Genomic DNA, 12,661 nt, shown 5'->3' with positions numbered 1-12,661 from the left:
CTGGGACTCCCCCCCCCCCCCCCCTTTATCCCTGTCCCGGTCAAAAAAAGCAGCTTGTCAGCCTTCTGGTTGTTTTTGAGCAGCTGCTGCAGCTGAAGTGAGTTTAAAAAAAAAAAAAAAAAGTTTCAGAGTGTTCGATCGGGCTCCGGGTTGCATATTAATGTTAAAATCAAACTGCCTAATTTGTTCCTAACAATCAGGTTTAACTTACACACCTAGTTTATTATGTTAAATTGTTACTGTACTATGATGGCACACGAGTAATTTGTAATCTATACCACCCATATTTCTCTTTATCGTGCCCTTCTGTAAACCGTTGTGATGGTATTTAACAAGACGGTATAGAAAAATGTTTAAATAAATAAATAAATAAATATTCATTTTTGTTCTCTGCAGCACCGTTTGTCCGCCGCACCGACTGCAGTTGAGTCTTCTCCCTGACTCATTGGCACTTCCCTGTGCTCCCTCATGCCGCGTCTGGCGCGATGTGTGGCCTGTGGGGAGTCCACTTCATGGCTTTCCCATTCCTGGCTGTGTGTCGGGTGCCTCCCCGGAGGGGAAGGTACCTCAGACCATGGTCGGCAGCTAAGTCCTGCAGTGCAACGAAGAGATCTGCCCCTAAGGAAGCTCAGGCCGATCCATTCTCACTGAACGTGGGAACTGCGACAATCTTGAATGCGTTTGCAGACGCGCAAGCCAGGGCAGCCTTGAGGACCTTATGGATCCCTGTCAAGACCTTTCTGAGCGTGAGCCTGATCCCCTTTTGGGGGAAGGGGGGGGGGGGTGGTACTAATGCCTTCGCTTTGGATTTTGTGCTTTTAATGCACAAAGCATTTATGGCTACCCAGGTTCAGCAGAGCGGGTCTTTGCAGCAGGGACGTCCTGAGGGGCCTCCCCAGAAGATTCCCAGATGCCTAGAGTCCAGGGATCCCTTATTGTGAAGAAGCTGTGGGGCTCCTCACTCCCAGAAGGGCCCACCATACCGGAGCTGGCAGTTGCTGGTGCTTCAGACACTCTCATGGTCCCTCCGCCCCTGCCTGGGTCGGATCCAGATGAGGACCCAGGCAAGGCATCTCCCCTGGAGGGTGATAACATAGAAACATAGAAATGATGGCAGAAAAAGACCAAATGGCCCATCCAGTCTGCCCAGCAGACTTATTTTCCCATACTTATCTGTTTCACCAACCACCAAGATCAGAGCCCTTGTTGGTAACTATTTGATTCGAATTTCCTGCCACCCACTGCCGTTAATGCAGAGAGTAATGTTGGAGTTGCATAAAGGTGAATCATAAGGTTTAATGGTTAAGGGTAGTAACCGCCAGAAGGTGGTTTGCCTGTTGCACAGGGAAGAATTAGACCCCCTCATTCCATGGGTCTTGTCAGAGCTTAGGGTGGAGCTCCCCCAGGAAGTCTTGCCCTAGGATTTGGTGGACCTGGTCCTGGCGGGGTTGAGGGGTCCAGCTAAGAACTTTTCCTTTCATGTCATGGTTCAGCAGTTGATGGCCCAGGAGTGGGATGTGCCAGAGGCAGGCCTGCGAGTGAGACGGACTATGGACAAACTTTATCCTTTGTCCGAGGAGATCTTGGAGCTTTTGAAGTTCCCCAAAGTAGACGCCTCAGTGTTGGCGGGGACGAAGAGAACCACAATCCCAGTAGCAGGAGCAGCGGCCCTCAAGGACCTCCAGGATAGGAAGCTCAAGGTTCTTTTGAAGCAGATATTTGAAGTTTCAGCTCTGGGTATCCGGGCGGCTGTTTGCAGTAGCTTCATGCTCCGGGCAGGCCTCCACTGTGTACAACAGTTATTTACTTCCTGAGACCTTCCTCCTCAGGAATCAGCAAAGGCGGAGTGCTTGGAGGCGGTGGTTGCATATGGATGCCTTGTATGATCTTCTGCGTACTTCCTCTAGGACCATGGCATCTACAGTTTCTGCAAGGAGGCTCCTGTGTCTGTGCAACTGGTCATCCGATGTCTCTTCCAAAGCCCAGTTGAGTGCTTTACCTTTTAAGGGGAAGTTTCTTTATGGTGAAGACCTGGAGCAGCTGATTACATCGCTGGAGGAGAACAAGGTCCACAAGCTCCCAGAGGATAAGCCTAAGCCTTCGAGAAGCTTCCTTCCGGCCCGTTCTCATTTTCGAGGACAACAGAGATTCTGTCAAAGCAGGGCGCAGACTTCGGGTCAGAGGCAGCCAGTGGGCAGGCCGCAAGCATGGTCTCATTTCTTTCGGGGCCATAGACACTCTCATAACGGGGTCTCTTCCACGTCGCTTAGAGCCAAGTCCACCCAATGAGATGCGGTCGGCCCATCACTTGGTTCCTCTTGTAGGGGGACGGCTGTCCAAGTTTTACAAGAAATGAGCTAAAATAACCTCTGATCAGTGGGTTCTAACCATCATAGAACATGGCTACGCTTTTGAATTTGCTCGACCTCTCCAAGACCTTTTTATGGTCTCCCCTTGCGGCTCTCCCATGAAGGAGCAGATCGTTAGATAGACCCTCGACCGGCTGAGCTCTCTCTGGGGGCCATAGTTCCCGTTCCCCAGGAGGAGTGGACAAGAGGGCACTACTCCATCTATTTCATGGTCCCAAAGAAGGAGGGGTCCTTCCGGCCGATCCTGGACTTGAAGAAGGTGAACAGGGCACTCAAAGTTCCACATTTCCGGATGGAGACTCTGCGCTCTGTCATTGCAGTGGTCCGCAGCAGCAAGATCCTGGCTTCCCTGGATTTGACGGAAGTGTATTTGCACATATCCATCTGCAAGGAACACCAGACGTTTCTTTGCTTCATGATCCTCAGCATGCATTTCCAGTTTTGTGCTCTGCCATTCGGTCTGGCTACGGCACCTCACACGTTAACCAAACTAATGGTGGTCGTGGCGGCTGCTCTCAGGAGAGAGGGAGTTCTGGTTCACCTGTATCTGGATGACTGGCTCATCTGAGTGAAGTCGAGAGTCCTCTGCGAGACAGCAGTCATCAAAGTTGTGAGTCTTTTGGAATCTCTCGGATGGGTTGACAATCAGGCCAAGATCAACCTCCTCCCGTCTCAGGTGCTGGACTTTTTGGGAGCCCAGTTCGACACCTGTGTGGGGAAAGTGTTCCTCCAGCTGGACCGAATCTCCAAATTGATGCAGCAGATCCGTCATTTCTTGTCACTTCCACTCCCCACAGTCTGGGACTACTTTCAGGTCCTCGATTCCATGGTGTCCACCCTGGAGTTGGTCCCATGGGCATTTGCTCATATGAGACCATTACAGAGAGCGTTACTCTCCCGTTGGAATCCAAAGTCAGAGGAGTTTCAGCTCCCCTTAACTCTCTCGGATTCCGCCAAGTCCAGTCTTGGCTGGTGGCTTGTCCTGGAGCACTTGAGTCATTGTGTGGACCTCAAAGTTCCTCAGTGGGTGGTAGTAACCACGGATGTCAGTCTCTCCAGTTGGGGAGTAGTCGTCAATCCCGATCAGTCCAGGGCCAATGATCATTGGAGGAGGCAAGCTGGTCCATCAATCACCTGGCGACCAAGGTAGTTCGGTTAGCGCTGCAGCACTTCCTACCACTGATACACAACTGGGTGGACAGAGTCTGTCCGACAATGCGACAATGCGGCCTACATCAACAGTCAAGGCAGCACCAAAAGTAGGGCAGTGGCTGCCAAAGCAGAGCAACTCATTGCCTAGGTGGAGCAGCATCTCGCTCATCAGATGGCATCCCACATTGCCGGAACTGACAATGTACAGGTGGATTTCCTGAGTCAGCAATGGATCAATCCCGGGGAGTGGGAGCTTTCCGATGAAGTGATGGACCTCGTCTCTCGCAGATGGGGGCCTCCCCACCTGGACTTGATGGCTACTCAAAGAAATGCCAAAGCTCCTCATTTCTTCATTCGCAAAAGGGAACACTGAGCGGAGGGAGTCGACGAGCTGGTACTTCCGTGGCCAACCAAGGTACTTCTTTATGCCTTCCCTCCCTGGCCTCTGATCGTTAAGGTTCTCCGATGGATAGAGGTTCACCCAGGGAAAGTAATACTAGTGGCCCCGGAGGTCCCGACGCCTATGGTTCGCGGACCTGGTCAATATTGCAGTGGATGGTCCCCTGAGACTCTGACATCTTCCAAATCTGCTTCGGCAAGGCCCTATATTTGTCGACCAGGTGGATCGCTTTTGTCTAGTGGCCTGGTTTTTGAAAGGCGGCAATTGAGAAAGAAGGGTTATTCAGAGGATGTGATTACCACTCTTCTGCGAGCAAGGAAGACCTCTACCTTGTTGGCTTACGTCAGGGTATGGAGAGTCTTCAAATTGTGGTGTCGCGAGCAGGGCGTTCTCCCCCGCCAGTCTTCGGTGGTGCACATTCTGGCGTTCTTACAGAGAGGCTTAGCCAAAGGGTTGTCCTTCAATTCCCTTCGGGTCCAGGTGTCCGCATTGAGTTGTCTCATAGGACAAGGTACATGGTAGAACTCTTGCATCGCTTCCGGATGTGGTGCGTTTTCTCCGGGGAGTGAAGCATTTGAATCCTCCTGTCTGCCCAGTTTGTCAGTCCTGGAGCCTTAATTTGGTGCTTAGGGTCTTGTGTGAAGCCTCTTGAAACCTATTAATCAGGCCACTTTAAAGGACCTCACATTAAAAACAGTGTTTTTGGAAGCGATCTGCTCAGCCTGGAGGATCTCGGAGATCCAAGCCCTTTCTTGTAGGGAGCCTTTTTTGCAGATTTCTGATTCTAGTGTCTCTCTTAGGACAGTTCCATCTTTTTTGCCAAATGTGATCTCAGTCTTCCACTTAAGTCAAATCAGTGGAGCTCCCAGCTTTTTCGCATATCACTCCAGAGGTATCTCATGCGAGGGAGTTGAAGTGCCTGGATGTTAGAAGGGCTCTGTTGCGCTATTTGGCGGTCACAAATTCTTTCCAGGTTTCGGATCATTTGTTCGTCTTGTGGAGCAGCGCTAAGAAGGGTCACAAAGCGTCTAAGGTGACCATTGCCCGATAGTTGAAAGAGGCTATTTCGTCTGCTTACATTTGTTGAGGCTGGCCTATTCCTGATGGGTTGAAAGCACACTCATTAAGATCTCTGGCGGCTTCGTGGGCTGAATGCCAGTTGGTCTCGCCACAAGAAATCTGCAGAGCGGCAACCTGGAAGTCTCTACACACTTTTGCTCGACACTACCATTTGGATGTCTAGGCTCCGGACGTCAGTAACTTTGGAAGCAGTGTCATTTGAGCAGGACTCTCAACGTCCCACCCTACATAGGGAAGCTTTGGTACATCCCAGCAGTCTGGACTGATCTGGGTACATACAGGGAAAGGAAAATTGGTTCTTACCTGCTAATTTTCGTTCCTGTAGTACCACGGATCAGTCCAGATGCCCTTCCTGTAAGAGGGTTTTCACTAGATTTTTTTTCTTGTGAGTCTGCTCTGATATCCGTTTTTTGCTGCAGAAGGCTACAGAAGGAAGGCTACAGGTTTCCTCTTATTCTGGGTTTGGCATTTTTTTCGCCAGTTCCTGTTCAGTTTTAAAGTTCTAGATTTTGTCCTTTGCTTGATCCGTTATCATTCTCATTTCTGCTTGGTTAATTTTCATACTGAGGAGATGCAGGTGGCACACCAGGTTAAGATGGGGTGCTCTTCAAGTTTTTCTCTGTCTCCATCTGCTTGAAGGGAGACAAAACCCAGCAGTCTGGACTGATCCGTGGTACTACAGGAATGAAAATTAGCAGGTAAGAACCAATTTTCTTTTATTGTTTAAAGGGATATACACCTTACCAAATTTGCCTTAATATAGAGATATTTTTATTCTCATTTTTCCCAGAATCACCAAAAGACAATGGAGGATCTGAAATATACAGTTATGTTGTAGAAATTTCTGAAACTTTAAATGGTAAGGAATACATGTATTATGCAGTCTGAAGTAATTTAAATTATTCTCTTAGGGGTAGATTTTCAGACGAGCGCGAACAGCCTACTTTTGTTTGCGCTCCAGGCGCAAACAAAAGTACGCTGGATTTTAGTAGATACGCGCGTAGTCGCGCGTATCGGCTAAAATCCTGGATCGGCGCGCGCAAGGCTATCGATTTCGTATAGCCTGCGCGCGCCGAGCCGCGCAGCCTACCCCCGTTCCCTCCTAGGCCGCTCCGAAATCGGAGCGGCCTAGGAGGGAACTTTCCTTTGCCCTCCCCTCACCTTACCCTCCCTTCCCCTACCTAACCCACCCACCCGGCCCTGTCTACACCCCCCCCTTACCTTTGTCGGGGGATTTACGCCTCCCGGAGGGAGACGTAAATCCCCGCGCGCCAGCGGGCCTGCTGCGCGCCGGGCCGCGACCTGGGGGCGGGTACGGAGGGCGCGGCCACGCCCCCGGGCCGTAGCCACGCCCCGTACCCGCCCCCAAAACGCTGCCGACACGCCCCCGCAACGCCGCGCGCTCCGGCCCCGCCCCCCGACACGCCCCCCTCCGAGAACCCCGGGACGTACGCGAGTCCCGGGGCTCTGCGCGCGCCGGGAGGCCTATGTAAAATAGGCTTCCCGGCGCGCAGGGCCCTGCTCGCGTAAATCCGCCCGGTTTTGGGCGGATTTAGGCGAGCAGGGCTCTGAAAATCTACCCCTTAGTACTTAGTTGGTATTTATGTATCATTCACTTGAATGTTTTAATGCCTGTTGCTTTCATGACTTGAGACCATATATTAGAAAGGCCTGTTGTCAACTTAGTTAAAATGACAATTTATGTGAGACCTATAGCTATATTGGTGTGTTGTGATATACCTAACCTGTCTTAAAATGAGAAACTATACAGTGTTATACTTTTGTCTTCTTGCTTGGCCAGGGAATAAATGGGACATTGTATATAGTGGATCAACAAAAGAATGCATGTGTGATCATCTCAAACCTGGTACTTGGTATAGATTGAGAGTTTACTGCCTCAGTACTGCAGGTCAAAGTCAGGTAAGATGAGTTCAGTGTCTGTTTTCTATTTGAACTTTTTCCATTAAGAATAGCAGATTGGTCAGAACTGTGTGCAATCCCATTCTTGATGAATTAAACTTTCAAGAGGTTCATATTCAAAAGATTTATCCTGGTTTATTCTCTGTCGACAAGCAGGCATGAATTAGCTATTATGTGTAGGTGTCTGTCATCCAATGGCACCGACACAGACCCAGCTCTCAGAGCTCAGCAAAGACTTTAATGAACATGTGCAGGAGTTCCTGCATGTGCACACTGCCTTGTGAGCCACTCAATCTTTCTTTGTTCGAGCTACAGCATGGAGTGTCCCAGTCTCTCAATGTTTTGGGGCCTAGTGTCTGTCTATCTCATTGCTTCTTTCTGCCGCTGCTTTGATAGCTTTCAGTTTTGAATTAAAAAATAAATTAAATTAAAATAATCATAAGATGTCATACAGCATGGAAAAGTCCAAGAAACCTGCAATAATTGGGTTCAAGAACTACATCTGTGGGTGCCAGATATCCATCATGGATAGAACTAAGTGCAGGAAAAGGTGCCTCTTCCTGTCGAGAGAGCCACATTGCTGATGGGCTTAGTAAGGTTCTTCCTTCAACACGACCAAACCAATCAGCATGTTTGTTCTGGTCCTTCTTGGACACACATCAGCTGCATTATGTGTAGGTCCCCTGACTCATCTGCACAGGTAGGGCCTTCAGTAGAGTCTTCAGAGCAAATGGGTTCAGCTGTATCAATCATCTCTCCAAATTTCTCTGACCTCCGGAATGAGAGCATCCCTCCAAGGGTGGATGAATCCTGAATTTGTAAAGGTGGATCTCGCACTACATGTCTCACTGCATCAAGTGACTCTGTCTACCGATGCCTCTACCAAGGGTTGGGGGAACACACTGGTTCAACATGGACCCAAAGTTTGTGGTCCCTGTAGAGAATCATCTAAAAATCAACCACCTGCTAATTTTCGTTCCTGTAGTACCAGGGAGCAGTCCAGAAGAAGAAGGCTACACGTTTCTTCTTATTCTGGGTTTGGCATTTTTTTCACAAGTTCCTGTTCAGTTTAAAAGTTCTAGGTTTTGTCCTTTGCTTGATCCACTATCATTCTCATTTCTGCTTGGATAATTTTCATACTGAGGAGATGCAGGTGGCCATTTGCTGCGAGCCATTTGCCAGCTTTGAGGGCATTCTCTCACTTTCCCTCAGGAAAAAGAATCTTAATCCAGAAGGACAGTCAAGTGTTCTACATAAAGAAGCAGAGGAATGGGCTCTTACACTCTGTCAGGAGGCCATCTGGATCTGGTCACAGGCAGGACATCATATTGCCCATCTCTAGACTACTTACCTGCCGGGAATCCAAAATACATTGGCGGACCATCTCAGCAGAATGTTGCAACCATATGGATTTCCTCAAGAAGTAGGGAATGACTTCTTCAATTGCAGGGGAAAGCTAATGACACCTGTTTGCCTCAGAAGTCAACAAGAAGGTCCAGAATTTCTACTTCGTGTGTCCAAACAGCTTCAGATAAACTCCCAACGCTTTTCTGCTAAACTGGAGTGTGTGTGTGTCTGTGTGTGTGTGTGTGTGTGTGTGTGTTGGCGCCAGTTGATGATGCTACTCATGTGTATTGCCTAGTTCAACCTGCTGTCTATGGAGAACCCTGTTCACAGGAAGCAACTTGTTCTTCAGGAGTTATCCAGACAAAGCTTTTGGTTAGGGCTGTTCAGCTTGGAGAAGAGACGGCTGAGGGGAGGGGGATATGATAGAGGTCTTTAAAATCATGAGAGGTCTAGAATGGGTAGATGTTAATCGGTTATTTATTCTTTCGGATAATAGAAGGACTAGGAGGAACTCCATGAAGTTAGCAAGTAGCACATTTAAAACTAATTGGAGAAAATTCTTTTTCACTCAATGTACAAGTAAGCTCTGGAATTTGTTGCCAGAGGATGTGGTTAGTGCAGTTAGTATAGCTGGGTTTAAAAAAGGTTTGGATAAGTTCTTGGAGGAGAAGTCCATTAACTGCTGTTAATCAAGTTGTCAGAGAATAGGCACTGCTCTTACTGGCATCAGCAGCATGGGATCTACTTAGTGTTTGGGTACTTGCCAGGTACTTGTAGCCTGGTTTGGCCACTGTTGGAAACAGGATGCTGGGCTTGATGGACCTATGATCTGACCTATTATGGAAATTTCTTATGTTCTTATTCTCCCTTGCTCTCTATTTAAATTTTATCCAAATAATTCATTATATGCACAAAATCTAGCCAGCAAAAAAGAGGCAATGATGGGCATTCCAAGGATGGGGGCTTAACTTTAGCTGATTAGCACTGATATTCAGCATTATTCAGGTAAAATAATCTGGGTGAGTCTGGTCATGAAGGAGGGCTGCCCTGTAGGTATCTTTAGCTGGATATGCTGTGGAATACGTAACCAGTTATCGTCTGCTGAATATCAGAATAACTTTCATGCTTTCTGATTTACTTAATATGGACCTCTCAATTAACTTTCTACTGTATATTTTTCTGGTAGATTTCTGATGCCTTGGCTGTTCAGACAGCAGCTGTTATTCCTGGACCTTGTCAGCCTCTACGCCTGGCTAGCAAAGCTAAGCCCAAAGAACTATCTCTACGCTGGGGTAAGGTCAAAGTTTTACCACTGATATCAAAATTACATTGGGAAACTTTATACTGAAAATAATTGGGGAAAAATATATGCATGTGAACCTAAAAAAATATAAATAATAAATGGAATCATTTCAAAAAGATATAGTTGTACTGGAGAAAATACAAAGAAGAGCGACCAAAATGATAAAGGGCATGGAACAGCTCCGCTATGAGAAAAGGCTAAAGAGGTTAGGACTGTTTAGCTTGGAGAAGAGAAGGCTGAGGGGGGATATAATAGAAGTCTACAAAATCATGAAAGGACTTGAACATGTAAATGTGAATCAGTTCTTTACTCTTTCGGATAATACAAAGACTAGGGAACACGCCATGAAGTTAGCAAGTAGCATTTTTAAAACAAATTGGAGAAAATTATTTTTCACTCAACAGACAATTAAGCTCTGGAATTCATTGCAGAGTATGTACTTAAGGCACTTAATGTAGCTGGGTTTAAAAAAGGTTTGGATAAGTTACTGGAGGAGAAGTTCATAAACTGTGTACAGTTCGGATCGCCACATCTCAAAGATATAGTTGCACTAGAGAAGGTACAGAGAAGGGCGACCAAAATGATAAAGGGGATGGAACAGCTCCCCTATGAGGAAAGGCTAAAGAGGATAGGGATGTTCAATTTGGAGAAGAGACGGCTGAGGGGGGATATGATAGAAGACTTTAAAATCATGAGAGGTCTAGAATGGGTAAATATGAATCAGTTATTTACTCTTTCAGATAATAGAAGGACTAGGGGGCACTCCATAAAGTTAGCAAGTGGCTCATTTAAAACTAATCAGAGAAAATTCTTTTTCACTCAACAAACAATTAAGCTCTAAAATTTGTTGCTTGAGGATGGGTTTAGTGCAGTTAGTGTAGATGGGTTTAAAAAAGGTTTGGATAAGTTCCTGGAAAAGTCCAAAAACTACTATTAATCGAGTCGACTTGGGAAATAGTCACTGCTATTATTTATTTATTTATTTATTTGTATCCTGCGCCCTCCAAGGTTCAGGGATGGGTATTACTGGCATCAGTAGTATGGGATATACTTAGTTTTTGAGTACTTGCCAGGTACTGGTAGCCTGGATTGGCCACTATTTGAAACAGAAGTTACTTTTCCTGTGGGGAAGGTCCATTTTGAAAGTAGTTTAATCTCCAGTTCTGCATGTGTCCCTCTCAGAACTGAATCTCGATTGGCAGAATTATTCATACCTAAATTTCAACTTAGTGAAACAGACAGATTATTGAGACATCCTATTGCTCAGATTTTTTTTTTTTTTAAAGGCTGAAAGTCTTTGTTTAAGATTCTTAAGGATCTGGGGGAGAAAAAAACCCAGAGGCAGAACTGCTGGTAATAATCACTTTGTCCCAGCAGAGTTAAACAGCAGAGGGTCCTTGTTTTTAATCATATGTGGCTGTGCAGAGCCTGTAACTGCTCGAGAGCTCTCAAGATGGCAGCACTCCAGACACAAGGGAAGAAATCACCCTTAGCTGCTCTCTCTGGGAATATCTCTGTGAGTTTAAAATATACTTATGCACTAGGTTCAGGCTAGTAAGACCCCTATATTGTAAGCTTGCTATGTTTGATTTACTTTGTTTTATCACCGTGTTTGCAAGCTGAACACTATGTGCTGTCCAGGCCCCCACAGCCAGTTGCACTGGTTGATGACAGAGTACAGAGAGCCTTCTCCTGCTGAGTGCAGTGAATACGGTTCTCATTATTCCTGGGGAGTCAACCTCTGCGGAGTACTCTGAAGAGGAGATGTGCACGGGTCTCCCTTTGGACCCCTCCCCTCCGCTGAACAGAAGGAAATCTCCTCCTAAAGACCTCTCCACAGGCTTTGTAAGGGAAACGACTGACACCATTTCATTCATGTTGCAGAAGGCGGAAGCTTCTAGAAACAAGATGACGGACATCCTTCAGTATGTGAAGCCCCTTAAAAATAAATTTGTGGCAGTCCCATGTCATGAGATCTTTCAGGAGGTACCAATGAGGATGTGGGGAAATCCTCGTAGTGGCTGCCATCAATAAGAAGGTGGATATGATTTATCTCATCTAAAAGGCTCTTGGATTCAACAAGCTTCAATTGCCACACCAATCCATGGTCATCAAATCTGCTTTCAAAAAGGCCAAGAGTTCTAGAACCCACTCCTTAGCACCCCAGAGGAGGGATTCTAGGGCCATAGATTCTGTTGAGATAAAGAATGACAAAAATGCAGGTGGCACTTTAAATGTGTTGCATCTGACAAGGTGGACTTTATCCTCAAAAGATCATGCTTCAATAACTTGATTAGTCCCTAAGTTACCACCCACCTTTGTAATTTTTGCTACATCAGACTAACACAGTTATTCATCTGAAGATGTTGGCAGAGAGGATTTTCAGAGCTCTATGCTAATGGTCCACATAGTGGCCAGAAAGGTACAGTAACTAGAGAAGGAAAAATAAAATACCCTCTCTCACATACAATCAGTATATTAGAAAAAAAACAAAATATAATATTATTCAACACTTTTTTAATCAATTTAACAAAGACTTCCAAACTTCTTTACAAAATCTCGATAATAAAATCACATCTATAACAATATGAAATCACATATAGTATCTCTAGTGTTGCTGAATCATAGAACATATAAAATCCCCATAAAGCCATTCATCAACACTCATTCTCCTAGAACAAGCAGGATGTTAGTCCTCACAAGTGGGTGACAATCATCCGAAGGAGCCCGGCACGGAAAACGTTTGTCAAAGTTTCTAAAAGCTTTGATCAGCACACTGAACATGCCCAGCATGCCACTGTCCGTGCGTCCATGCGAGGTCCCCCTTCAATCTCTTCTTTTCCGTGATACAGTTGCCTCGCGGTTTGTGGAGCTCCACATTTTCTCAATTTTTTTGGTGGAAAAGTGTTGATTTCCCATTCCATCGTCTGTCCCCCTTCGCAGTTGGTGCCTCCTCGGTGTGGTCAGTAAAGTTGCTGGGGGGGTGTGTTTGCTTTTTTGCGGTTGATTCCCAACATCTCACCTTTCTGTGACTGCTGGTCATCGACCGCACGCCGGGTAATTTTTATGGCGACATCCAGTTTTTGCCAG

At 46.5% G+C, this 12,661-nt stretch overlaps 1 protein-coding gene across 2 annotated transcripts in view; it reads left to right on the top strand.

The window, feature by feature from the left end:
- LOC115093978 (fibronectin type-III domain-containing protein 3A-like) overlaps positions 1–12,661 on the top strand; it is a 249,858-nt gene that overhangs the window by 180,640 nt on the left and 56,557 nt on the right. For both annotated transcript variants that reach the window (XM_029606523.1, XM_029606522.1), the window contains exons 16-18: positions 5,792–5,860; positions 6,803–6,921; positions 9,455–9,560. In XM_029606523.1, coding sequence (XP_029462383.1) covers positions 5,792–5,860; positions 6,803–6,921; positions 9,455–9,560 — 294 coding nt within the window. The remainder of the gene's footprint in view (positions 1–5,791; positions 5,861–6,802; positions 6,922–9,454; positions 9,561–12,661) is intronic.

The sequence above is a fragment of the Rhinatrema bivittatum genome, chromosome 6, assembly GCF_901001135.1.
Source record: "Rhinatrema bivittatum chromosome 6, aRhiBiv1.1, whole genome shotgun sequence".
Taxonomy (NCBI): Eukaryota; Metazoa; Chordata; class Amphibia; order Gymnophiona; family Rhinatrematidae; genus Rhinatrema; species Rhinatrema bivittatum.
Note: the sequence above shows the minus strand (reverse complement) of the source record. Positions and strands in the feature narration are given on the sequence as shown.